The sequence below is a fragment of the Eptesicus fuscus genome, chromosome 2, assembly GCF_027574615.1.
Source record: "Eptesicus fuscus isolate TK198812 chromosome 2, DD_ASM_mEF_20220401, whole genome shotgun sequence".
Classification (NCBI taxonomy): domain Eukaryota; kingdom Metazoa; phylum Chordata; class Mammalia; order Chiroptera; family Vespertilionidae; genus Eptesicus; species Eptesicus fuscus.
In genome coordinates this window covers 50,822,530-50,850,116 of record NC_072474.1, presented here as the reverse complement: position 1 = coordinate 50,850,116, position 27,587 = coordinate 50,822,530, and the positions used below count along the sequence as shown (strand labels likewise).

The following is a 27,587-nucleotide window of genomic DNA, read 5'->3' as shown; positions in this document are numbered from 1 at the left end:
TAAGTTTGGTGGGAGGATAAGAGTCAACAAAGAAAAAGGAAGAAAATTTGTCCAAGGTAAGAATCTTGAAGAAAACCCCTTAGTTAGAGGAGAGGAGTGAAATGATTTGACACTGAAAAAGACAGAACTAGGTGGGAGTGAAAGACTAGAATTGACCTATAGTTGGTTTCAAGAAAGAGTAAGTGGTCAAAAAGTTGTTTATTGCTTCAAAACAATTAGAGTAATAAGGACTGAGAAAAGGCTCTAAACTAATGTGGTTTAGTTAGTATACTACCCAGTGTGTGTGTGTGTACCCGTACCCTTTTATGTAATAAAACACTAATATGCGGTGTCCGATCAGCCGCTATGACGCGCCCTGACCATCAGGGGGCAGATGCTCCGACCTGTAGGTTAGCTTGCTGCTGGGATCCTGGGGATCGGGACTGGGTGAGAAGGGCCGGAAAGACCTTGGAGCCCTGCCGCAGTCTCTCCCCGGCCCTATGGTGTACTGGTGGGGTCCCTCAGCCTGGCCTGTGTCCTCTTGCAATCTGGGACCCCTCGGGGGATGTCAGAGAGCCAGTTTTGGCCTGATCCCCGCAGACCAGGCCAAGGGACCCTGGGCCTCTAGGTGTGTGTGTGTGTGAGTGTGTGTGTGTGTGTGTGTGTGTGTGTGTATGTATTTAAAAGGCATCTTTAAGAGATGTGGTAAATGTGGAGGTTAGTTGTAAAAGCTAAGTGATAATGAGTAAGTGGAAATAGAGTTTACTGTGTATACTGGTAGTCATGCTATATTCCTTGACCAGTTTACAGATGTGTAAATTAGCATAGATTTTTTTAACATTTAAAAAATATTGCATTTTACATGAAATGATACATGCTTTTTTTCTTGCCTGAGAATAATTTGTAATCTCACCATAGTGCCTCACATCTCTTTGACATACCTTTGAACTTTTAGAGACTTTTATTTTTGCAATATCTGTCATGCAGAATGAGTTTAGGTATGGTTTTATAATTTTACATGGCATATTGCATAAAAGTTATTCTTTTTTTTTCTTTCCTTTTTTTTTTTTTTTGTTAATCCTCACCCAAGGATATTTTTTCCATTGATTTCTAGAGGGAAGAAGAAAGGGGGAGAGATAGACACATTGACTGGTTGCCTCCCGCACACATCCTGACCAGAGGCTGGGTATCAACCCTGCAACTGAGGTATGTGTCCTTGACTGCCCTTGACTGGAATCCAGCCTACCAATGCTATAACCATTGAGAAATACAGGCTAAGGCTATAAAGGTTATTCTTAATGATTAATATATTTTATCCCTTTTTATTTTGTTTTTATGAATTTGGAATTTCTCTAGTTATATCTATGCTTCTAATTTTACTCTTAATTCCTGGAGTTTTGTTTTTCTCTTTAAATGTGTATTTAGCAATATAGATTTTTTTTTTATCTTTGTGTTTTAAGTCCAAGAATGGTTTCATGGATAAATAGTAAAAAATAGTACTTTACTTGCACTTTGCATGTCAGAGTAGCGTGATAAAATATTTTTGTAATCTAGTGACCACTAAAATTAATTTTTTAAAAAGAGCATAGATGATAGATTGACTGGTTCAATAATTTTTCTTATGTTGGTATTATATCTATTTTGTATATGTCCCCTTTTTTTTCATATGGGAGAAAGGCTAAATTCACTATCCTTTGGAGAGTCCTATTCTGAAATTGCTAGTATAGACATAAGAACCTCATGAGCACAGGTAATAGTATAATAGTAACATGTAATAAAGTAATTAGTAATGAGTTTTGAGTATTGCATCTTATAATAAGTTTGAATATAACATTTAATTTTAAGTTTATATAATTTAATAATAGCTATTTTAATAATTGCCTCACAAAGTTTCTGAAAATTTAATAATCATATCTCATGGTCTGGTACAAGGGGGCTTGCCAGTACACCCTTGGATTAACCCTTTGCACTCACTTGCTTTTTTCTCGATTCCTTTATTCTACTTGGGATTTAAATTTTTAAATACCCCAGATTTTACAAAGTGCGGCAGTAGAATAAAAAACTGGAGTTTCTTTTCATACAAACTTATTTATTTGGATTTTTTTATATTTCAAATTATTGATACATTCAAAGAGTAATTTGCACTCGACATCCGAGTGCAAAAGGTTAATAATGACTATATATTAATAATGACTATATATTACCACTTATTACAAATTATTGATATCAGTTATATTTAGCTTTACTGTTTTTAACATTTTTAAAATTTTATTTTAATCCTGCCAACAATTCTATGAAGTGGGTGACACTATAATTTTGTTGGCTCAGAGGATTAAATAATTTATCCAAGGGACACAACTCAGTCTCTAAAATCCTGTTTAAGAGCAGTGGTTCTTAAACTTCAGGTTGCATTAAGAATCACCTGGAGTGTTTATTGGGAAAAAGAATTATTGGGCCCACCCTCAGACATTCTGATTCAGTAGGGGTGGGGTGGATCAATAATTTGTATTGTCAAGACATTCCTAGATGTTGCAGCATTTGGAATAGCACCACCCACTGTAGAGCATAAGTATCCAAACCTTTCATATAAGGACCAGATGATAAACATTTTAGGCCTTCTGAAGGCCAAAAGGCAAAATCAAAGATATTACATAGATAAAAAATCCTATCTAATAAAGAGGCAATATGCAAATTGACCATCACTCCAACACACAAGATGGCCACTCCCATTTGGTCAAAGATGGCCAGCAGGGGAAGGCAGTTGTGGGCGATCAGGACGGCAGAGGAGGGCAGTTGGGGGAAGGGGGGACCAGGCCTACAGGGGAAGATAGTTGGGGGCCCAGGCCTGCAGGGGAGGGCAGTTGGGGGGACCAACCCTGCAGGGGAGGGCAGTTTGGGGGGACCAGGCCTGTAGGGGAAGACAGTTGGGGGGCACCAGGCCTGCAGGGGAGGGCAGTTTGGGGGGACCAGGCCTGCAGGGGAGGGCAGTTGGGGAGAACCAGGCCTGCAGGGGAGGGCAGTTGGGGGGAACCAGGCCTGCAGGGGAGGGCAGTTGGGGGCAACCAGGCCAGCAGGGGAGAGCAGTTAGGGGTGACCAGGCCAGCAGGGAAAAGCAGTTAGGGGCAACCAGGTTGGCAGGGGAGGGCAGTTAGGGGTGACTGGGCTGGCAGGGGAGGGCAGTTATGGGTGACCAGGCTGGCAGGGGAGGAAAGTTAGGGGTGACCAGGCTAGCAGGGGAGGGCAGTTGGGGGCAACCAGCCGGCAGGGGAGGGCAGTTGGGGGTGACCAGGCTGGCAAGGGAGGGCAGTTAGGTGTAGATCAGGCTGGCAGGGGAATGGTTAGGGGGTGATCAGGGTGGCAGGCAAAAGCGGTTAGGGGCAATCAGGCAGGCAGGCAGGTGAGTGGTTGGGATCCAGCAGTTCTGGATTGTGAGCGGGTTGTCCCAGATTGGAGAGGGTTCAGGCTGGACTGAGGGACACACACACCCCTGTGCACGAATTTCGTACACCAGGCCTCTAGTATATATAATGAGAGAGAAAACAATTACCCACAAATTTTTTATTGCTGAAATTCAAAATATAACATTAATTGAACACTAAGAGTGTAATTCTTTTCTTGAGATAGCATTTTACTTCATTGGGATTCTGAGTTACGCTCTCATTAAAATTGATTGCAGATTTTATTTGTTAATGCAGATCTATAATGTGACTTTATGGACTTTGTAATATTGCTATCAGTTCATAGGCATATGATTTTAATGAGCATATTCATTGTCTGAAAGGCATGTACAGAATTCTTTTAGATGTTTCTCTTAATATTTGCTCTTTAGCTTGCTGTTACATTGCAGATTAAGTACTTCCAATAGAAAGTTAAGTAGAAGTTCCTTAATTGCATAAATGCATTTAGATATATGGACGTTTCTTTTGCACTGGAAATATGGTTTCTGTCTTTATTCAGCTGTCATAATTAATGTGGACACATATACTGTTAGACAATGCATGATTTAATTTTCACAATAATTTGTTAGGTTTAGAAAAATTTGTTACTTTTCAAAAAATAATATAAGTTCAATTTTACCACAATTTCTAATATAAACAACTCCTTAGTAATTCAAAAGCTATTAGAGAAATTTCAGATAGAGTATTAATAAGTGGTCATTGACCTGAATTTTCAATTGACCAGAATGATATAAGAAATCAAAAGATAGAGAATAGCTCTGGCTGGTGTGGCTCAGTTGGTCGGGTGTCATCCCATGCACCGATAGGTTGCTGGTTCTATTCCCCTGTTGGGGCACATACCTGGGTAGTGGGCTAGATCCCCACTAGTGGGCCTGCAGGAGGCAACCAATTGATGTTCCGCTCTCACATTGATGTTTCTCTTTCTCCCTCTCCCTTCCTCTAATTCCAAAAAAGTAATAAAAACATTTTGAAAATAGGATAGACTCTCTCTTCCATAATTTACTTGTGTAGTTTAGCCTTTGGCAAGTTACTTAAGCTCTTTAAATCTCCATTTCATGTATATCTTTAAAATATTATTATTATTGAATAAGAACCAAGGAATAGATTTCAAATCTGTTTCTTAGGGAATTAATATCAATTATAATACAGAAGCCTTGAAGATTAGTTACCTAATAAAGACTTATCAACCCTGAAACCAAGGTCTATATTTTTTCTTTCCTTTTAAAAATTTTGGTCCTTGAACATTAAATATACTTTTAAAGGAAAATGATGGCATGGCATTTTAAAAAAGTCATCAAAGCCCAGGGCTGTTGGATAGTTTGAATAGAATATTATTTTCTTACATACTAGAAAACATTTTTAACATAAGAATTATATAAAATTATTTATATAAATATATAAAACCCTATGATTTTAAACTTAAAAATTTATTAAAAATTTTATATAAAAAGAATTAAGTAACATTTATAATTTTAAATATCTAGGAAGTTCCATAATTTATGGGTGTTTTCATAGCCAGAAAACACAAACAAACCAGGAATAATTTTATTTTAATCATAAATTTGTCATTTTATTAAAAACTATTTTCTTTAATTCTTCTGAAAAATACTCCCTTTTGATGTTTTATTAGGTAACTCGAGCATAAAAGGTGAGACTATTCATTAGAAAAAGCAAACATTACATTGATATATTTATCTTCCATAGAAATACACATTTGCCTATAGAGTTATACGTTATTTGGCCTCAAAATTATTTAGAACAAAGATAGGAAATTTACATGATTTGATAAATTTCCTTTTGGTTGCAAAAATGCATTTTGGGGGAGGGTAGTGTTAAGCTCCAAGAGAATAACTGTCCACTGTGCCACATTTCTGGCTTTTATATAGGTTGTACATTGCACAGTCAAGTCAGAAACACAAGACAGCCATATCAGGCATTACGGAAAGAGAAAAAAGAAGTAGTGCAACGGAGCCACATTTTCTGCTTTTTAAAAGCTTCACTTCTAACTGGTAGATGAAGAATAATATAAGCAATGAATAATAGATACAGATAAGGCCCTAATTCCCAAGACACAAATGCCAAAGAATTTAAATGAGAGGTTAGATCATATTTAGCTTTTTAGCATCTAGTACAGCTTCTCTGAAATATGTAAGTGCTTATTACTTACAATGATCTGGAAATTTTTCCCCAGAATTCACTTACTTAATCAGTTACACAGTACTGAAAGCTAGAGTATGTACTCAGCACTGTACCACCCTTGAGACACTAGGGCAGAGAGTTCTCCCTGGTACATTTCATTGTGATTTTTTTAATTTAACATATTCAGATCTATAGACAGTTATTAGCTAGTACAACTCCCTAACATGTTTGGGTTATAAATTCATTTTTAAGAGCTTACATTTATATAAATCAAGATACAGGTAGTCCTTGCTTTGCACAGCTCCGATATACATGGGATCTCTATGAATTTTACTTAAGATGAGAGGCCCAGTGCACGAATTTGTGCATGGGTGGGGTCTGGCTGGCCCAGCCCCAATCAGGGTGGATCAGGGCTGGGCCTGTCAGGAGGAGGAGATAGCGGGAGGTTGGCCAGCGGGCCTGCCTGAATCAGGGCCCGATCAGGGGGAAGGGGCCTTGGGCAATTGGCTGGCGTGCCCTGCCCCCGATTGGGGTTGGGAGGCCAATTGGGGTATCGGGGGGCCAACTGGGTTCATGACCGGCCATGGGGAGGGGTGGTGGGCCGGCAGCCCGCCCTTGAATGGGGTGGGTGGGGGGGTGCCATTCGGGGTCCAGCGGCCTGTGGGAGGGGCTATGGGTAGTTGGCCAGCCGGCCCTGCCCATGATCGGGGTAGGGGCATGGCCAGCCAGGGGGAGGGGCTGCAGGAGGTTGGCTGCCCAGCCCTGCCCACTATTGGGATGGGGGGTGTGATAAGGGGCAGGCCTATTGTGGTGGGCAGGCTGATGGAGGCGTGGCTGGCCAGGGGGGAATGGAGGGGCCGTTTGGCCAGCAGGCCTGGCTCTTGATCTGGGTGGGAGAGTCCGATCAGGGGCAGGCCGGCAGGGGGTAGGGGCCGTGAGGTTGGCTGCTGGCCCCACCCCCTGATCGCCGGTTCTGCTGGCCACAGTGGGTGTCATAGCGACCGGTTGTTAGGTCGTTAATGGTCATTACGGTAGCTGCATTTTATACAGATGATGGTACTGTGCAAACTGCCTGTTCAGTGGAAAGATCCTGGACTTTGAAGACACACGTCTGGATTTATCCCAATGTTGGCACTTACCTTTCTGGGCAAGTTACTCAGTTTCTGAATTCAACTTTCTCATCTTACTAAAATACAGGTAATAATAACATCTGTTTCACAAGGTAGTTATAAATATTACATAAAATAATATGTACGTAAGTGTTTAAAATTTACTTTAAAGAGAGAAGGGGGGAGATAGAGAGACATTGATTTGTTGTTCCACTTATTTATACATTCATTGGTTGATTCTTGCGTGTGCCTTGATCAGAGATTGAACCTGCAACCTTGGCATATCAGGGCTATGCTTTAACCAGTTATGCTACCCTGTCAGAGCTATCCGTATAAATTTTAATTTCTATTTCCAAGGCTGAAAATATAGTCATTTTGGGGAAATATTATTTTGTATTGTTGGTTAAAACCAAACAAAGGATATAGTGCTACTTCTGTTATTTTAATCAAATCATGTAGTGAGTACAAAGTTATTGTAGCAGATTATATTTTGCAAAGATGACCACAAGCAATATCTTTTGCCCCACATATTCTTCTAGAACTTGCTACTACCCATTGAGAGTTGGGGAGTTCACTTCCTGTTGGATTTGCGCATGCCTGTTGGTAACCAGTAGAACGCTGCAGAAGTGATGCTGTGTGATTTCTTAGGCTCAGTCTTAAAAAGTAATGCTGCTTCCACCTTGTTTGTTGAAACACTGGCTTCTTGGAGCACTAAGTCTGAGACCCTGAAGCTGCCATGCTGTGAGGAAAGCCACGTGGAGGCCTAAGATTTCAGGTGGTCAGTCCTTGCCTTCAGGTCCTTCCAGACCAGTCCCTAGACATGTGAGTGAATGAACTATTAGATGATTCAGATGATGCCAGCCTCAGCCATTGAATCACTCCCAGAGATACCTCTAGATTTTGAGACTCTGCTCCAGACCTGGTGGAGCAGAGAGACAAGCCATCTTCAATGTGCCCTTTGTGAATTCCTGGTTCAGAGAATCTGAGCTCAATAAAATGGCTTTTGTTTTATGTCGGTAAGTTTGGGGTGGTTTGTTATGTAACAGTAATAATTGGAACAGTTATAAAACTTTATAAAGATACATTGTCTCAGTAAGAAACAGATTAAAGTGGAAAGTCCATTCTCTCTTAATTTTTTCCAGAAGGTTGTTCGAGAAGCAGTTTGGAAACCGAATCATTTTTTCCCATTAGAAATAATGTATATTGAATAAATCCATTCCAGACCCACAAATGATTCCCTGTTTTAATTTTTCTTATATACAGTACATGTCTAATATACTGTTTAATCTATAAATAAACACTTCTTAAGTTCATTGAACCACCCCTACTAGCCTTAACCAAATCATTTTCAGCACTAATTTTAGGGGTGTCTTTCAGGTCAGTATGCAGCATCTTTGCTTGTTCGTATATGGCTGCCTCTGAATGCTGTCACTGGCTAACTGCTTTTTAATTATCCAAATCAACACAGTTTTTCTATCTCTTCTGTTGCCTATGCCCTTGTTTCTTTCACACCCTTAGCAACATTACCACTTGTGATGGCCTCCTTATGTTTTAAAATTGTGCATTCCCTCCTTTGTTGCCTGAGAGACTCTTTTTGTCATGTTGAGGTATCAGCGTGAAAGGGTTGTCAGGTCTAAAACTGAAGTTTGCTTTCACAACCCAGACATGTTTTCTGTGAACAACTTGGTCGAGAACTGAATTGTTCAAGATGGGAGACATTTGAGAACCGAGGTTTGACTGTACTATTAAAACTCACCAAAGTGGGAACGACTTGCTAAATAAATGTTTACTGAGTTTTTCTTTCATTTCAAATGAGAAATTCATTCCCTTAGTCAGTTAATTTAATAAATGTTTACTGGATACCTCCTATGTGCCAAGTGATAGGTGTAGTGCAATGGCATTTACACTATGCATTATACATCTCAGGAGGATATGTTCTAAGACCCCTAGTGGATACCTGAAACCGAGGATAGTAGTGAACCCTATATATACTATGTTTTTTCCCTATACATAAATATCTATTGTTAGGGTCACTGAAGGAAGTACATACAAGGCCAAAAGTAGTAAAGAATTATGAATTTATTAGGTCATCTGGAAAGCTAGATGGGCTGAGCCACAAAATAGTGCCAGCACCCGGAGACTGGGAGACATATTTTAAAGGACTCCAGGTAGGCTTTTTCTGGGTGGAGAATTCTCTGGGCAGGTCCAGAGGGGAAAGATTCTGGTCTTGGCAAATGGAATGCAGTGTAAGTGAAAGGGAATGTCAGTAGCGAAATGACCTAAAGGCCAGTTTCCCAGGGAAGGGGGTATCAGTTCGATTTTTTTGATCAGACCTAACATCTATGATAAAATTTAATTTATAAATTAGGCACATCTAGCTAATAAGAGAGTAACATGCTAATTGACCGTACCTTCGAGATGCCCACCAGCCAATCAGGAGTGAGTATGCAAATTAACCCAACAAAGATGGTGGATTAATTTGCATACACAGGCGCTGAGTGGCCTGTGGGCTGTATAAGGCCTGAGAAATCATTTGGTCTGGCTCTGCCAAGACATTAGAGTGGGTTAAATTAAATGTTTGACTAATTATAGCAGGCTAGTTTTTAAGTTGATAAATGACATTGTAAATATCCAAATGGCCCTTGGCAGGAAAAAGGTTCCCCACCCCTAACTTAAAGAAAGTACTTATGGCTTCTCTTTGGCACATCTGAATTTCTAGCACCACTATTCTTGCACTTTGGGGCCATTAATAAGTAAAATAATGGTTCCTTGAAACAGCTTTGCAGTACCAGGGCAGTCTATCTGATAACCAGGATAGGTACCAAGTGACTAATGGACGGCTTGTGAGGGGAGCATACAGCATGGATAGCTGGCCAAAGGGATGATTCACATCTGGGGTGGGACTGAGTAGGAAGGCACAAGATTTCATCATGCTGCTCAGAAGGGGACACACTTTAAAACTTATGAGTGGTGTATTTTTGGTATTGCTCATTAAAATTTTTGGACTGCGGTTGACCACAGGTAACTGAAACTATGAAAAGTGAAACCACAGATAAGTGGGGGACTACTGGAACTAACAAGGTGCATAATATAGTGGGGGAGCATATAACTAAACAAACAAAAAAAAAACTAAACAAAAGAATATTAGAAATTGTGCATAGTACGGTGAAGGTTGGATGCAGTGTTAGAGAATGACCCTGGAGGATTAATGAAGAGGAGACTTAGAGTGGGCAAAGATGGCCTCTGGGGTGGGGACATCTAGGTTGAGACTTGATGAGGAAGGGGTAGCAAGCAAGGAGCATTGGTGATGAGATAAAGGAAAGGAAAGAATTTTAAAAAGACGCATATGCCAATATGGGTAGTATTAAATAAGTCCTAACTGCTTTCATTACTTACTGATAGTTTTGAAGAATTGCTATAATTTAACTAACATTATAAGTCTTATTTATTCCTCAGTGTTGTGATAGTTTTTATTTTAATAATATGAACTTAGGCCTTGGCTAGGTAGCTAAGTTGGTTAGAGCATTGTCTCAATATGCTAAGGTTACCGGTTCGATCCCTGGTCAGGGCACATACAAGAAGCAACCAGTGAATGCATAAACAAATGGAACAACAAGTCAGTGTTTCTCTCTGTCTCTATCCTCTCTAAAATCAATCAATTAAAAAATAATATGAACTTAGTTATTATACATTACTTATACTATATTTTAGAAAAATCAACTTAATATCCAGTTAATAAGATTAAAGAAAGTATATCTGAAATATGATATCCTTCAACTTCTTTTTAGTTTATAGAAGAGACTAGAGGCCCGGTGCATGAAAATTTATGCACTGGAGGGGGTGTCCCTCAGCCCGGCCTGCCCCCTCTCACAGTCCAGGAGCCCTCAGGGGTGGGAGGTGACGCCCCCATCACACTTCTGCTGCTGCCACTGCTGGCAGCGCAACCCTCGGGTTGGCCCTGGGCAGCTGGGCAGCCGCCATCCGAGGCTTGCCTGCTCCTCAGGCCAGCCCTGGGCGGCTGCGGGGGCTGAAGGGACTGGGGGACTCTGGAGGCAGGTGCACGGAACAGCTGGGCCCTTGCTGTGCACCTGCCACCCTGGTGGGACTGGGGACTGGGAGCTGCCATCTTGTGGCTGTGGGCCCTGCCATCTTTGAGGGTGTGGCAGTCAATTAGCATATTCCCTCCTTATTGGCTGTGGGCGCTGCCATCTTTGAGGGCGTGACAGTCAGTTAGCATATTCCCTCCTTATTGGCTGCGGATGCCACCATCTTTGCAACAGCATGAGGGTCAATTAGCATATTCCCTCTTTATTAGATAGGATACTTTTATATATCGTTTTCTTTTTCTTTAGAAAAAAATCAATTTTTCAAAACTATTTTTTTCTAAGGAAATAAATATTTACCTTGTTTGTGAATGATACCTTAGGATTTTTAATAAAGTATTGATTTAGATTTACTAGATTAATTACTAGTTAAACTAGGCATCAATAGAGATGTTAGCGTTATTTGATGTACTTTTTTTAGGCTACTTTTTCCTGGGTTGACATGGAAAATAAATTATTTCTCATTTTATAACAGGATTTTATAACAGAGTATTCCATTATATTTTTTGAATTGCCATGAGCTGGTAATGCACAAAAGTCTATCAAAATATATATCTTACTTTGAAGTAAGAAAATGCCTGAAATTCTAATATGAGAGTAGCATCCTAGGGGGTCCTCAGTATCCTATTAGGGTGCCCATGAGATCAAAACTCTTTGCATAATACAATCAAGACATTGTTTTGTCTTTTTCACTGTGTTGACATTTCACTGACGATGGTGTAAAAGCAGTTGTGGGTAAAAAATTGCTGATGCTTTAGTCTGTGTGAATCAGGGTAGTAGTAGCACCAAACTATATTAGTAGTTATGATATTCTTTTTTTTTTTAATCCTCACTTGAGGATATTTTCCATTGATTTTTAGGGAGAGTGGAAGAGAAAGGGAAAGAGAGAGAAACATGGATGTGAGAGAACCACATTGATTGGTTGCCTCCTGCACAGTCCCCGACCAGGGCCCCAGCTGGGGGGGAGCCTGCAACCGAGGTACATGCACTTAACTGGAATCAAACCCAGGACCCTTTGATCTGCAGGCTGTCGCTCTATCCACTGAGCCAAATTGGCTAGGGCTAGTTATGATATTCTTCACCATCATATTCTTGAAGTGAAAAATAATCAGTTTTATTTATGAATGTTCATAATGTAGCAGGAAAATAGTGTTTTTAAAAATCTCAGCCTTTGTATAAAATTAAAAATATTCTATTTGATGAAATGTGAAGTACATATAAACACTTCCATTATATTACAAAGTCTGGTGGTAATTTTGAAGAAAAACATGTGAGTAACTGTTTGAGTTGTGAGCTGACCAAGGTATTTTTTTCATGGAATAACATTTTTTATTTGAAAGAAGTGACAAACTGGTTTTTCTTATTTGGCAGATATTTTCTCACAAATGAATGAGGTTAATTTGCCATTTAAGGAAACCAACTGACCAACTGGCCATATTTTTTTGCCAGTGATAAAGTTGGTGTTTTTAAGAAAAAATTAGAATTTTGGAAAACTTGTATCACCTTGGACTGGACAGGTTCTCAGTACTTAAAGAAGTCTTTTAATAAGATTAGTGATTTTAACAAATGTGGTATTTTAAAATAGTACAGTGAAATGTGTCAATATTTGAAAGGTATGCATAACTCTCACCAAATTTTTTAATGACCAAATGCATTGATGGTAAATATCTTGTATGCATATATGATTCAAAGTGCAAGAAACCAATGGATTGTAATGTAAGAGTTGGAAACATTCATTAATATTGTTTCAGATTTCACATGGCAGCTAACCTCTAAAAAATTACCACTTGTTATGGTTTGGTGTGTATCAAAGAATATCCATGATTATCTGAAAAGGCTATTAGCATATTCTTGTTTTTCAACTGTATACTAGTATGTATGATAAGGCTAGATTTTCTTCATCTACTCAACCAAAATAACAAATTACAAAGATTGAATACAGAAGCAGATATGAGAATCCACTATCTTCCATTATGACAGGCATTATGTAGATTTGTAGAAAAAATGCCACTCCTTTCAGTGTGATACATATATACATGGAATATTACTCAGCTATAAGAAAAGATGAGTTCTGCCATTTGCAACATCATGGATGGATCTTGAGAATATCATGCTAAGGTAAATAAGTCAGACAGGAAAAGTCAATAAAAAAATGATTTCACTCATATCTTTTATCTAAGTGACCATTATGGCGGAACGACCAGAACGACTGGTCGCTATGACACGCACTGACCACCAGGAGGCAGATGCACAATGCAGGAGCTTCCCCCTGGTGGTCAGTGCGCTCCCACAGGGGGTGCGCTGCTCAACCAGAAGCTGGGTTCACGGCTGGTGAGTGCAGCGGCGGTGGTAGGAGCCTCTCCCACCTCCGTGGCAGTGCTAAGGAGCAACAAGCCGGGTGGTAAGGAATAGTGAGCAGGCGGGTGGTAAGGAGTGAGGGGGCCTGGACAGCAAGAAGAGTGTCGGACTACCGGCTTAGGCGCGCTCCTGCGGGGAGCAGGCCTAAGCCGGTAGGCGGACATCCCCCGAGGGGTCCCAGCCTGCGAGAGGGCACAGGCTGGGCTGAGGGCCCCCCCCCCCCCCCCAGTACACGAATTTTGGGCCTCTAGTGTTGGATATAAAACTGAAAGCAACAAATGAACAAAGAAGACAGATAAATAGAAACTCATAAACAGAGAGAATAGTGTGGTGGTTACCAGAGGGAAAGGGGAGTTGGGAAGGTAGAAACAGGTAAAGGGGGTCAAATATATGGTGATGGAAGAAGGTGGTGAACACAATGCATTATACAGATGATGTGTTACAGAATTGTATACAGGAAACCTATATAATTTTATTAACCAAACCAGAGGCCTGATGCATGAAATTTGTGCAAGGGGCTCAGTCCTCGCAGCTGCGGCGGCTTGCCTCGGCCCTTGCATCCCCGGCTTCAGCGGGAAAGTCGTCTGGAAGGACGTCCAGAAGGTCATTTAGCTGTCTGGTCTAATTAGCATATTATGCTTTTATTGTTATAGATAGAGGCCCAGTGCACGAATTTGTACATGGGTGGAGTCTCTCGGCATGGCCTGCAGGGATTGGGCCGAAAATGCAGTCCAACGCTGCCTGCCGCTCCTGCTCCCCCTGCCCCCGCTGTGCCTGCTGTGGGCTCGTGCCTGGTCAGTCCTGATTGGGAGAGGCTCATGCCTCTGCAGTGGCGCCAGCTGTGAGCCCTGGCTGCATCTGGCACCCAACCTGAGGGGCGTGGAGGGGCCAGGATGCAATCGGCCCTCCAGTGGATGATGGGATGCCCTTGCCGGCCTGGGATCCAGATCTGTCCTGCCGATGTTCGTGCCACCTGTTGGGAGCCACCTGGCGGCCGCTTTTATATCATTCCTTGCGGAGCGTCTAGGGAGGGGAAGTGGCCACGGTGCCCAAGGTCGACTTCCAGGAGGCTGGCGGCACTGTTGGGATTGTGCCTGCAGCACAGATCTATTGGTGCCTGGCCCCTTCTCTAGAGATTGGACCTTCAGGACTACTGAGGGAGGGAGTTAGCTGCCGCTGGGCTGGGACGGATCTGTCAGCTGAGCGGCACTTCCGCTGAGGGAGTGCACTGACCACCAGGGGACAGCTCCTGCGTTGAGCATCTGCCTCCTGGTGGTCATTGTGCGTCATAGCAACCGGTCGTTAGGTTGCTTAGGCTTTTATATATATAGATGTCAGTCCAATGAATGGAATAAAAAAATTTTAAAATATCTTTTTCAATAACTTTTGTTTTTCAAATAGTTACTTTTCGTTAAATATTAATTATGTAATAGGTAATAGTTTCATAGTTGTTAGATTGAAATGCATTACTGGAATCTTAAAAAGTCTCAGTTTTAATTTTTAGTATGTTAAATATCAGTAGAAATAATTGATGTGAAAAAACAACAAACCACCTATTTGAGCTCTGGCCGGGTGGCTCAGTTGGTTGGAGCATCACCCCATATTCCAAAAGGTTATGGGGTTTGATCCCTGGTCAAAGGGAGGCAACCAATCAGTGTTTCTCTCACATCAATGTTTCTCTGTGTCCCTCACTAAAAAATCAATTAAAACATATCCCACATCCAGCTGGTGTGGCTAGGTGGTTGAGCTTCATCCTGTGAACCAGATTCCTGGTCAAGGTCATGGCCGGGTTGCGGACTCTATCCCCGGTGGGAATCATGCAGGAGGCCGCCAATCAATGATTCTTATCATTGACATTTCTATCGCTCCCTCTCCTTTCCTTTTATTTTCAATAAAAATATATTAAAAATATATATATCTCCTCGGTGACAATGGAAAAAAACACACAACAAAATCCTATGTGAGATTCTGAATAATTTTTAGTAGTGTAAAGAGATTTTGATAATCTTTGGTCCAGAGCAGTGGTTCTCAACCTTTCTAATGCCGTGACCCTTTAATACAGTTCCTCATGTTGTAGTGACCCCCAACCATAAAATTATTTTCGTTGCTACTTCATAACTGTAATTTTGCTACTGTTATGAATCGTAATGTAAATATCTGTGTTTTCCAATGGTCTTAGGCTACCCTGCTAGCGGTTCTCAATCTGTTGCGACCAACCTTTTTATTTTATATCTTTAAAATAGAACAGAAGCAGCATGAAATGAAATAAAATATTCATAAAACTAAGTTTTATTTTATGAAACTTTACTGTGGTTTTTTTTTTCCGATTAACCATGGCTAGTTTCTTGAACAAGCTAAATAAGGTATAAGAATGCTCAAAAAGCCCTAGCTGGTTTTGCTCAGTGGATAGAGCATCAGCCTGGGGACTGAAGGGTCCCAGGTTCGATTTCAGTCAGGGACACATGCTTGGGTTGTGGGCTTGATCCCCAGTGTGGGGCGTGCAGGAGGCAGCTGATCAATGATTCTCTTTCATCATTGATGTTTCTCTCTCTCTCTCCCTTTCCCTTTCTCTCTGAAATCAATAAAAATATATTTAAAAAAAAGAATGCTGAAAAAGATATGCTGCAACAGTTTGTGGACTATTCCTGATATTTTATATATTCAGAATGAATACTTCATATTTGACTTAGATAAAATTTTATTTAATAAATTTGTAGTAGTACAGTCCATTGCCATTTTGGTATGTATGTGGATGTTACTTCACTATAATGAGAGCCCTTTGCCTATTATTTTAACTGTTTGTTATGTAGCATATGATAGCCATATATGTATATAGTAAGGTTTCTGATTTCTTTTTTTTTCTTTGATAAGCAGATAATCTCAGTGATACCTTGAAGAAGTTGAAGATAACAGCTGTTGACAGAACTGAGGATAGTTTAGAAGGATGCTTGGATTGTCTGCTTCAAGCCCTGACTCAAAATAGTAAGTTTCATTATGTTTATTCAAAAATGCCAAACAAAAACATCAGCAGTCATTCAGAAATTGGTATGTAGTTTATCCATAACTTGCATTCACATAACTTGAATATTTTGAATCCTATCTCTGAATACTGAGGTTGTTTTACATGTTCTATCCTCCTACCCCATATCCCCACCCCCAAGGTACTGAAAGCCAAGTTGATAGTTAGAAGAAAGGAGGAATTGATTGGTGGTGATGATGACATTAATACCATTCCCAGAGAGAGGCCATTATTTCATTTTTAACAGATACTTGTTTTTCTTAATACCTACATTTGTTCTTTAAAAAATGACTATGTTTATATGTGCGGAGATGAGGGAGGAGAAACAGAGGGAGCTTGAAAGACCTAATATTTTAATCTGAGATCTTATGGCCACCTTTTAAATAATTTTACTTTAAACTAATGTGTATGCTTAGATTTAATTGAAAAGAACCATTAGGCCCTAGCTGATTTGGCTCAGTGGAAAGAGCGTCGGCCTGGGGACTGAAGGGTCCTGGGTTCAATTCCAGTCAAGGGCATGTACCTCAGTTGCAGGCTTGATCCTGGCCCTGGTCGGAGCATGTGCGAAGGCAGCCAACTGATGTGTCTCTTTCACATCAATTTTTCTCTCTCTCTGTCTCTCTCCCTTCCACTCTCTCTAAAAATCAATGGAAAAATATCCTCAGGTGAAGATTAACAAAAAAGAAAAGAACCATTAGTAGTCATCCAAAAGTCCCTTAAAATTGAGGTAAGACTTAATCTTTGGAGGTAAAGTAAATAGTACCACCCATAAAAATTATACAACTTTCCATTGACATACACATTGTATTGTTGCATTTGAGCTATCATAGTTCTCTTAATTTCTGTATTCTCACAGTGAAGAGACAGGTACAGAATGATTTTCATTTTTTCCCTTAATTCTGCTTGGTTGTGCTATGATTTGCACTGTACTTATTGTAATTATGCCATTATCTTATCCTGGGACTAATTATGTAGCTGACAAAGAATTTAGGAGAAAGTATATATTGTTAAAAGTTTCCATTCAAGCACTCAGAGATGTATGTGCTATTTATTTTTAATTTTATTTTTTAGTAAACTGATTAGAAAATCTAAAATTAATTTTAGTACTCTTCATCAAAAAGCACATTTTAAAGCTATCTTTGAAAATTCTTTACAGTAATTCTCTTTCTTTTGATCTTAGAGATAACAGAGAAAGCATTTAACACAGGGACTTTAATAAGAGCATCTGGATAAGACTCACAATGGTAAAGAATAAGAACAGGAGAGGAAAGTCTAAGGCTGTGTTATTCATTATCATAGTACATGTGACTATTTAAATCTAATAATTAAATTAAAAATTAGGCTCCTTAATCTTACTTTTCAGTAGCCATATTTAGCTAGTGACTACCTAATTGGGCATCACAGATACAAATCATTTCCCATCATCACAGAAAGTTCATTTGGATAACACTGGTCTAGAGGTAGAAATATCATGTGATGACCTGATTTTCACACATCCTATATAATAAAAGCATAATATGCTAAGTGTCTGGTCAGCTGTTCAACCAATCAAAGAGTAATATGCTAATGATATGCTAAGGCCACTCAACTGCTTGCTATGACATGCACTGACTACCAGGGGGCAGACAGTCAACCGGTCGACCAGTTGATATGATGTGCACTGACCACCAGCGGGCAGATAGTCGAACAGTCGCTATGTCGTGCACTGACCACCAGGGGGCAGATGTTCAGACCAGTAGGTTAGCTTGCTGCTGGGGTCCGGCCGATCGGGACTGAGTGAGACAGGCTAGACACAGCCCGGAGCCCTCCCGCGGTCCCTCCCTGCCCCTGATCGAGCACCTGTGGGGTCTCTTGGCCTGGCCTGCACCCTCTCACAATCCAGGACCCCTCGGGGGATGTTGCAGAGCCGGTTTTTGGCCCGATCCCACAGGCCATGCCAAGGGACCCCAGTGGTGCACCAATTTGTACACTGGGCCTCTAGTATCTAAATAAGCAGATTTATTTTATCATTTAGACTAGGTAAATTGAGTATTTCAAGTTCATTTTTTTAAAGAGTTATTCTATTATAATGTTCTGTTTTTAATGGCCCAGTTTTTTCTCTGTGTTAGAGAAAGTAGAATTACCTAAATGGATCATTGGTTCAGGAACTGAAGAGCATGGAGGTGGTATCATTCGTTATGTGGGGAGGATTGCTCAGTCCTCTCCTGGAAATACTGATAGAAAGAGAGATGAATAAAAGAAAGCAAAAATTTATGACTTTTTAAAGAACCAATTCAAGAAATATTGAGAATTATATAATTGTTGGATTAAAATTCAGACCTATTACAGACTTATTCATGGAACCCATTTTTGAAAATGGTCTTGAACTTGAATTTCATCAAATATTAAGACCAAGTAGCCACAAGGTATTAGTAAAAACAATAAATTCTACCATTATAATATTGACTCCCCAGAAAGGGAACAAAAGGAATATGTCATTTTGAGAAACTATATAAAAATTTATGTCCTCACATATAAGACTATTGACAGAAAAGAATTTGACATAGGAAGAGGGAGTACATGCAGATATCCAGTCTTTGACTTAAAAGTGATAGCTTTTGACTTAAGAGTGATAGCTGTCATTGATTGAGCACCTGTTATGTATTCAGCACTGAACTTGGCACTATATCTGTTATTTAATCTTTCCTATAGCTCTTGAGGATGTACTACCATCACCATTTAAAAGATAAGGAAACAGCCGAAACTGGTTTGGCTCAGTGGATAGAGCGTCGGCCTGCGGACTCAAGGGTCCCAGGTTCGATTCCAGTCAAGGGCATGTACCTTGGTTGCGGGCACATCCCCAGTAGGGGATGTGCAAGAGGCAGCTGATGGATGTTTCTCTCTCATCGATGTTTCTAACTCTCTATCCCTCTCTCTTCCTCTCTGTAAAAAATCAATAAAATATATTTTAAAAAATAATAAAAAATAAAAGATAAGGAAACAGACTCTGTGATACTTGCTTTGCTCTGATAGAATCAGAGTTTGGATTAAAATTTTTAGTTTACAAAATTAAAAATTACATTTTGAGTAAATGCAGATTTTTATTGAATTTATAGAATGTAAAATTGTTTTCAGAAGCTAGATTTTAAAACATATTATGCCTTAAACATTTGCTTTTAAAAAAAGTTTCAAATTGTTATTAAAGGGAAGGATGAGAGAAGGTTGATATATAAACCTTGTTTTTCCCTTGAGCTATAGACTAATATATTTATTTTATAAGTATTTATTGATATATTTTATAAAATTAGCATCTGGCTTTTAAACAAGAAAGGGTAAAAATATCAGTAAGATGTTTATTTTCTACAGTTGTTCTCTGAATAAAGTGATTGTTTGATTGCTACTGTTCTCTTAAAGGTAAAATTATAAAACATCTAACTTATGTGAATCTGTACTGTTACTTTCTTTTAAATAGAGACCTTCTAGTTTCATAATTTTTCCTTACTGTCAGGTGTTTTAACTAAAAATATTACTGTTTGCACCAGCATTGCACCTGATCAAGAAAGAATGATTTTTTATCATTTTGTTTAAGTATACCAGTAAGATGGCAATGTATGTAAAAGGAATCTAAACTTTTATAATCTACTAACCTGCCATTAAAAAGGACAATTCTGTAAGGAAAGAAATTATGCTTTTAAAATTTACACTGTGGGAATTTAGTATATTTGAATTGTACATTACAAATGATTACAATCTGAAATTTTTACTTTGATGTGTGACTTCAGAGTGGTTGTCTGTCTTTTTTGTTTGGGTGACATTACTAGTAAATAGAGTATATGTGTCAGAATCCTAAGAGACAAGAGTTAGAAAATTTGAATACTTATTAGACTTAATGGAAAATATTTTGTTTAAATCTCTGATCTAATTTAATATAGAAGCATTCATTTTCTCATATAAATACTTCAGATCTCAGTTTTAAATGTTCTTAGTAAATATGTGAAGGCTACCAGCCAAGAAATCAGCTTTTGTTTATTCTGGTCTCTTGCTTCAGAGTCTAGTTAGGAGAGTCTCAATAAATGCTTGCTGAATTATAGTACAGTAACTCTATTTCATTTTTACTTGAAAATTAAAACAATATGCCACCTATTTTCACCTCTAAACTTAACATAGGAATTGTCTTTATAGAAAGTATGACATCTGATCACCTTGCAAAACAAAGTATCATAAGTCAAAGGCCCAAAGACAAGAGATATTAACAGTGCATTCATTATAGAAAATCTGTTTCATATTAAGAACATGGGGACCATGTTGCATTACTGGGGGACCAAAAAAACAATGCCATCCTGATAACCAACACAGCTTTAAGTTCTTTTCCTGCTGATTAGGCTGTTTACCTGTCATTGCTTCATTTACCTTTGTATTTTAACTTTGTTTAGTTAGTTGCCTGATAACAATTCCTATTTCATACAAGAGTCATATAATTGTTTATTTTCTATGGAACAACCCTGTGAGAGAATACATTTGTTTTGAAAGAAAAAAGTATTTGCTATCTAGTTCCGCATTCCTAACTTTATATCATAGTACTCATCTACCTGTTGAACTCGTAGGTTTTCTTAGTCCTTATATTGATTTTTTTCTCCCTTCTAGGCTATAATTCTAAGTGTACCAAATTATGTACACAAGTTGCTAATGCAGATTACTGTATGAATCTTCTCTAACAATAAGAAGTTTCTTTTGTCATTTGCTTTTAATCTGCTTTGTGCCTTTAATATTTCTAAACAAATTTATTCTCAGATTTACCAAAATTATTTCTTAAGTAGGGGACTTTAAAACTTAATAATCAACTGTTTTTCAATAGCCATATTCAATCTGCAATCACTGAACATGAAAGATTGCTGCTGTTTTCATAGAAACGAAAAATTATTTTACTTAATTCTTTCATAGGAATACCTAGATTATGCCTTATTATGCCTTTTTACCCTATGTTATCAAATACACCTCAGAAGTGATAATGTTTCCTTCGTAAACTAATTGACTATACTCACTTCCTTCACATATTTTTTATCACGTGGCTCTTTTAGTTACTGTGTTTTTTGTCCACAAGGGCTTATACTGGTGCTAAACATAAATTATCAAAGTATCAGTTTTTCCTAAATAAATACAGGGGTGGGCAAAAGTAGGTTTATAGTTGATATGGCAAAGGTATGCAGGTTATGATTATTAGAATAGCTTTATTCTCTGTTATATTCTGTTTCTCGTACTTAAAACTGTAAACCTACTTTTGCCAACCCTTGTTTATTATTTAAAGAATAGAGGAAACATCTCACACCTGTCAGAATGGCTAGTTCTTTTTTTTATGACTATTACAGTAGCTTTATTAACTCAAAAGAATATCACAAGTAATACAATAATTAATAAATGAATAATACAAGATTAAACTTCGTGTTTCATTACTCACAACGTGTATACCTACTATTTTGCCTACACTGTATTTTTAAATGCTTCCCTTGAGTACTTTTTGTTAGCTAGTTCTTTTGGGTTTTGAAATAAGAACATATAAAAGTGATATTTTTGTTTCCTCTTTCCCTTGTGTCTATAGCTGACTTACTACTGTGTTGCTTATTGTGTTGGCTTGAACTTCTGGCACAATAGTAAATAACATTGAACTGAATAGTATCTTATTTTAGTTTCTGATATTAATGGCAGCCCTTCTTCTGATTCTTTACATATTCAGTCTAAGACCTCTTAATTTAATGTAAAAGTCCTTTTTTCTGTTAAGAAAATAGTCTTAATTAAATAATGATTTTTAAAAAAAATCAAGAGTAGGTTACTTTAAACCACACATCCTTAGCCTAGTCAATATTTCAAAAAGTAAATATCCACCTTTTATTATTTTATGATTTGTTTATAATAAAATTATTTGTTGGGAGCATTAAAACTAGAGGAACTTTTTTTTTTTTTAAATATATTTTATTGATTTTTTACAGAGAGGAAGGGAGAGAGATAGAGAGCCAGAAACATCGATCAGCTGCCTCCTGCACACCCCCCACTGGGGACATGCCCGCAACCAAGGTCCATGCCCTTGACCAGAACCGAACCCGGGACCCTTCAGTCCACAGGCTGGCGCTCTATCCACTGAGCCAAACCGGCTTCGGCAAGGAGGAACTTTTAAGAATGGGAAGTATAATAGTTACATGGTCTCAGAGTCAAGGTCATTGAGTGTATTAGTAAGGTTCAGTATTATTTATATCTTCCTTTGTGTTATTCAGGGACATATATTTATGTAATGAAAATTAGTACCTAAAAGTGACTAAAATTAATAATATGGCACTAGCTGGTTTGGCTCAGTGGATAGAGCGTTGGCCTGTGGGTTCGATTCTGGTCAAGGGCACATGCCTGGGTTGTGGGCTCGATCCCCAGTAGGGGGTATGCTGGAGAAAGCTGATCAATGATTCTCTTTCATCATTGATGTTTCTATCTGTCTCCCTCTCCCTTACTCTCTGAAATCAATAAAACGATATATAAAATAATAATAAAAATAAAATTAATAATATGAATTACATATTTTAGAATGAATGATTATTAAATGGTCTCATAAACACCATAGAAAATTTCTTAATTTAGTAATGTATAGCCCCTGTAGGTTCAAAACTACAGTTAGTAAAGCATTTTTCTACCAGAAAATTGTTTACAATTGCAAGGTCATACCATTATTAGCCTTTGAACTATGTCTACAGCTATAAATGTAGATATTCATTTTTTGTTAGTTTCTATTATTCAACCCTGAAAATGTGAACTTGATTGCTTACAGTTTTTCTTACTTTATTTTAATGTAGCTTTACATAGATTCCTCTTAGTGAATTTGTGATGCCATGTGAATTTTATTATTTGAATGACTTAGTGAAATATGAATATAAATTATTTTATAAATTAAAATTGTTTTAAGTATTTCACATTAAAGAATATTTAAAAGTATGTAACTTTTGACTCAGAGGAAAGAAGAAATATTAGCTAGAAAAGTCAGTGATTAAAGTAAATTCTCCTTTTGGAGGTTTGATTTTGTATGAATCTTAATTCACACAAATCTATATTTTAAAATTCGAATGGATGTCCGTCATATAATGGGAATGTTTTATACTGAGTTAATAAATACGAGCAAAATTATTTCATTTTTATTGTTACATATTTATTGAAATTTTCACTTTGAGTTATAAATGTATCTGAATATTAAGGACCATCTGCAAAATTGTTGAAATAGGAAAAAGAGTCATAATATTAAAGACAAAATACAGAGGAAAAGATTAATTATTTGCTTGCAGCAGTCAAAATAAGGCAAAAATAGGTAGGAAATGGATAACGTCTCAAATTAAGAACCACTTTTTAGAAGCACATTAAAAAGAAGTTGAAGAGAGAGAAAAGACAGGTAAATGCAAGGTCACATTGAAGGTCACCAAACTCCTAAGCAAGACTCTGGGATGCAGCCACTGTACCTTGTTTTAACCTCCACTCCATTAAAAATGCTTTAATAGAAAAACCACAGCTTCTAGTTAAAGGCCACAAACACTTCATAGTGTGTTCTTATTACTCTAACAGAAACAAATGCCAAAGATGTTCTGGTCATCAACTAAGTGTCAAATACACTGGCTGGATTCAGTATGGACAGAGCTCAGCACTATATCTCCTTGGATGAAATGAGAGAAATACCGATTCTCTAAATCAGGGGTCAGTGAACTACAGGCTAAATCTGGTCCATCGGTTGTTTTTTTCTGTTGTTGTTGTTTTGTAAATAAAGTTTTATTGGAACACACACACACACACACACACACAAAAAAAAAAAAAGAAGTTGAAGAAATGTACGCTAAGTCAGAAATATATCTTCTTAATATAAGATACTACATTATTTTCTATTTGCTGTACAATAAGATCTTGATGAAAAATACTAAGGCCAAAAGTATTATATGTCATATTCTTTTTTATTTTTTAAATATATTTTATTGATTTTTTTACAGAGAGGAAGGGAGAGGGATAGAGCGTTAGAAACATTGATGAGAGAGAAACATCGATCAGCTGCCTCCTGCACACCCCCTACTGGGGATGTGCCCACAAACAAGGTACATGCCCTTGACTGGAATCGAACCTGGGACCCTTCAGTCTGCAGGCCGACGCTCTATCCACTGAGCCAAACCAGTTAGGGCAATATATGTCATATTCTTAACCACATGCAGTTCATTGTCATTTTACTCTTTCATAAAAAAATCACTAATAATTGAGGAAATGTGAATATTTCATGTTTTTATTAAGGTAGAGTTTGTGAGTTTAATTTTTAGAGTAGTATTCATATAATTGGCTATATAACAGAGAATCTTAATTCTCTATTTTTTTGTTAATAGTATTTAGTGCCTTTTGTTGTCAGATACTTTCACTTGGAAATTTGGACTGTTTTACCACCACTTAAAAACAAAGTATTTGTATATTTCTCTGAAATTTAAGAAAGCTAGTACATTTAGGTAGAGTGAAAGTTTTTTTTCTTTTCTGACTCTAGTTATACAGGGCTGTTGGAGCAGTAGTAGAGAATACTGTGTGACATTTCATGATCCTACACATTAATTATTCATCTGTAGAGTAAAAAAAACAAAGTCCACTTACTAAGTGTAGATGGACCCACTAGAATATATGTATTCAGTTGAGTTCATACTGCCATGATATGTCATACTGCTTTAGTTAAATCTTAAATATCTAGTTTAAAGTTATATTTGGGACATTTTCTGCAGTGATGTCATACTTGGATGAGGTGTGAAGATTTAGACTGCACATCTTCCATCTTCAGGTCTCATTGATTCATATATTCAACACTGAGTATTTATTTAGTATGCTATCTCCTATTTATTTTGTGTGTTATCTCCTCATAATGGCAGAAATTTAGTCCCTGCCTTCAGAGCTCATTATTTTGTGTTGGAGACTGATAAGTAAATGTAAAGTTACAATTTATCATAGTAAGTACTGTAATAGAGATATGTTCAGTGTCTGATAGGTGTGCTTGTATTTGATTTATTATCATCAAAAAGGAATAATCCTAATATATAAAAAGCCAGGGTTGTCACGACCTAAACAACCAGATGGATGACAGAACAGCTGGCTGCGTGGGGTGACCAGGCTGAGGGGGGTTAGTGAGGGATGACCAAATGACTGAACTGCAGGCTGTGTGGGTTGATCCAGGCCAGCAGGGTGATTAGTGAGGGACGACCAAACGACTGAACAGCAGGCTGCATGGGGCGACCAGGCTGGCAGGGGTTAGTGAGGGATGACCAAACGACTGAACAATTGGCTGCGTGGGGTGACCAGGCCGGCCAGGGGGGCAATAGGGGGTGACCAGGCCAGCGGGGCGGGGCAGTTGGGGACAACCAGGCTGGCGGGGGGGGGGGGCAGTTGGGGCGACCAGGCTGGTGGGGGGAGCAGTTGGGGACAACCAGGCTGGCGGGGGGGGGGGCAGTTGGGGCAACCAGGCTGGTGGGGGGGGCAGTTGAGGGCAACCAGGCCGGCAGGCAGAGGCACTTAGGGGTGATCAGGCTGGCAGGCAGAGGCAGTTAGGAGCCAGCGGCCCCGGATTGTGAGAGGAATGTCTGACTGCCAGTTTAGGCCCAGTCCCGGATTGGAGAGGGTGAAGGCTGGGCTGAAAGGACCCCCTGCCCCCTGTGCATGAATTTCGTGCACCGGGTCTCTAGTAAAGGAATAAAAGGCAATAGGAAATGATCTGATTTTAATACTTAATTCAGCTTTTTAAAACTATCAACTCTTCAATTGTTGACTAGATTTTTAAAAATTTATAGTGACATACAATATTAGGTTTATGTGTATAAATGGTGATTTTACATTTATGAATCTTATGAAGTGATCACCATAAGTCTAGTGATCAGTACATAGTTATTACGATATTATTGACTATATTCCCTAGTCTATACATTACCATGACTTATAACTGGCAGTTTGTTCTTCTTAATCCCCTTCACCCTTTGTAAAACAAAAACTGTTTTAGAAAACACTAGAAGTAGTTAATTTACATGAAACATACTGAGCTAATTTATACTCTGCCCTGAGTATCCTAATCATACGCATGCTGATGCTTTTGATTCATATACTACTCTGGTATGGTTCCAGACCTGTGCTAACCATGTGGCTATTGAACACCTGAAAGGTAACTAGTTGAAACTGAGATGAGCTATAACCTCAAAGGCTTAGTACTAAAAAAAAGAATGTAAGATGACTTGATTCTTTCATGTTGATTACATATTGAAATGATAATATTTTATAAGTAAAATATTTATTAAACTTAATTTCATTTGTTTATTTTTACATTTTTTTTAACATGGCTGCTAGAAATTTTTAAACTATATATGTGGCTCACATATTTCCATTGAACATCACTGTCCCAGATCAATGCTTCTCAAATATTAGAGTGCATAAAAATTATTTAGATAAATGGTTAAAACTCAGATACCTGGGCCCTATCCCCAGAGGTTTTATTCAATAGTTTTAGGTGGAGCCCAAGACTTTGCATTTCTAATAAGCTCCAGAGGATGCTGATGTGCTAAGCCATGGATCATACTTTAAGTAACAAGGTTCTAATGTAGGCAGTATCTTTTCTTTTGTGGCATGTATGTATTCTTACTTGGAAATATTTCTTAAAAAGGATAAGGGATACTCTTTTTTAGGAGTAGTGGTATATTAGGGTTCTCAAGAGAAAAACAACCAATCCTATCTAATAATAGACAAATATGCAAATTGACCATACCTCCGACATGCCCACAAGCCACGCCCACCGTCCAATCAGAGCGAGTATGCAAATTAACCTAAACCAAGATGGCTACAGCCACAGAGAGCAAGGTTTCCTAGGTAACAGAGGAAGCCAAGCTTTCCGCCTGCCCTTGCCAGGCCTAAGCCTCCACTCAAGCTACAAAGTTTCAATTATAGAAGGTAAACAAATTCAAACAAATGGCGGCAGAATGGAGCTTGAGAGAGCAGGCCAGGGTTGCTGCTGGCAACAGGGGAAGCAAAGCTTTCCGCACACTCTGGCCGGGCCCACCCGCTTAAGGCAACAAAGTTTCAATTATAACCCCAACAGAAATGGCTGCCAGCCTCGGAGGGAGCCCCAGGCTTGGCTCCGCTCAAGGCTACAAAGTTTCAATTGTAGAAGGAAAATAAATTCCAGATACCAGGGCCTCCGCTTGGCTTGCCAGGGGGCGTGGCCGGCCTGCAAACCACCACAGGCCCCTCGCTCAGGCCGCCCCACACCCCAAGGGAACCCCCACCTGATCCAGGATGCCCTTCAGGGCAAACCAGCTGGCCCCCACACCTGTACCAGGCCTCTATCCTACCTAATAAAAGAGTACTATGCAGATTGATCATCACTGCAATACACAATATAGCTGCCCCCATGTGGTCAAAGATC

General features: G+C 38.8%; 1 protein-coding gene across 3 annotated transcripts in view; it reads left to right on the top strand.

Annotated features, from left to right (window-relative positions):
- The window catches only part of RAP1GDS1 (Rap1 GTPase-GDP dissociation stimulator 1), a 124,801-nt gene that overhangs the window by 4,574 nt on the left and 92,640 nt on the right, over nt 1-27,587 (top strand). For all 3 annotated transcript variants that reach the window (XM_054727265.1, XM_054727259.1, XM_054727255.1), the window contains exon 2: nt 16,021-16,128. In XM_054727265.1, the coding sequence (XP_054583240.1) occupies nt 16,021-16,128 (108 nt within the window). The remainder of the gene's footprint in view (nt 1-16,020; nt 16,129-27,587) is intronic.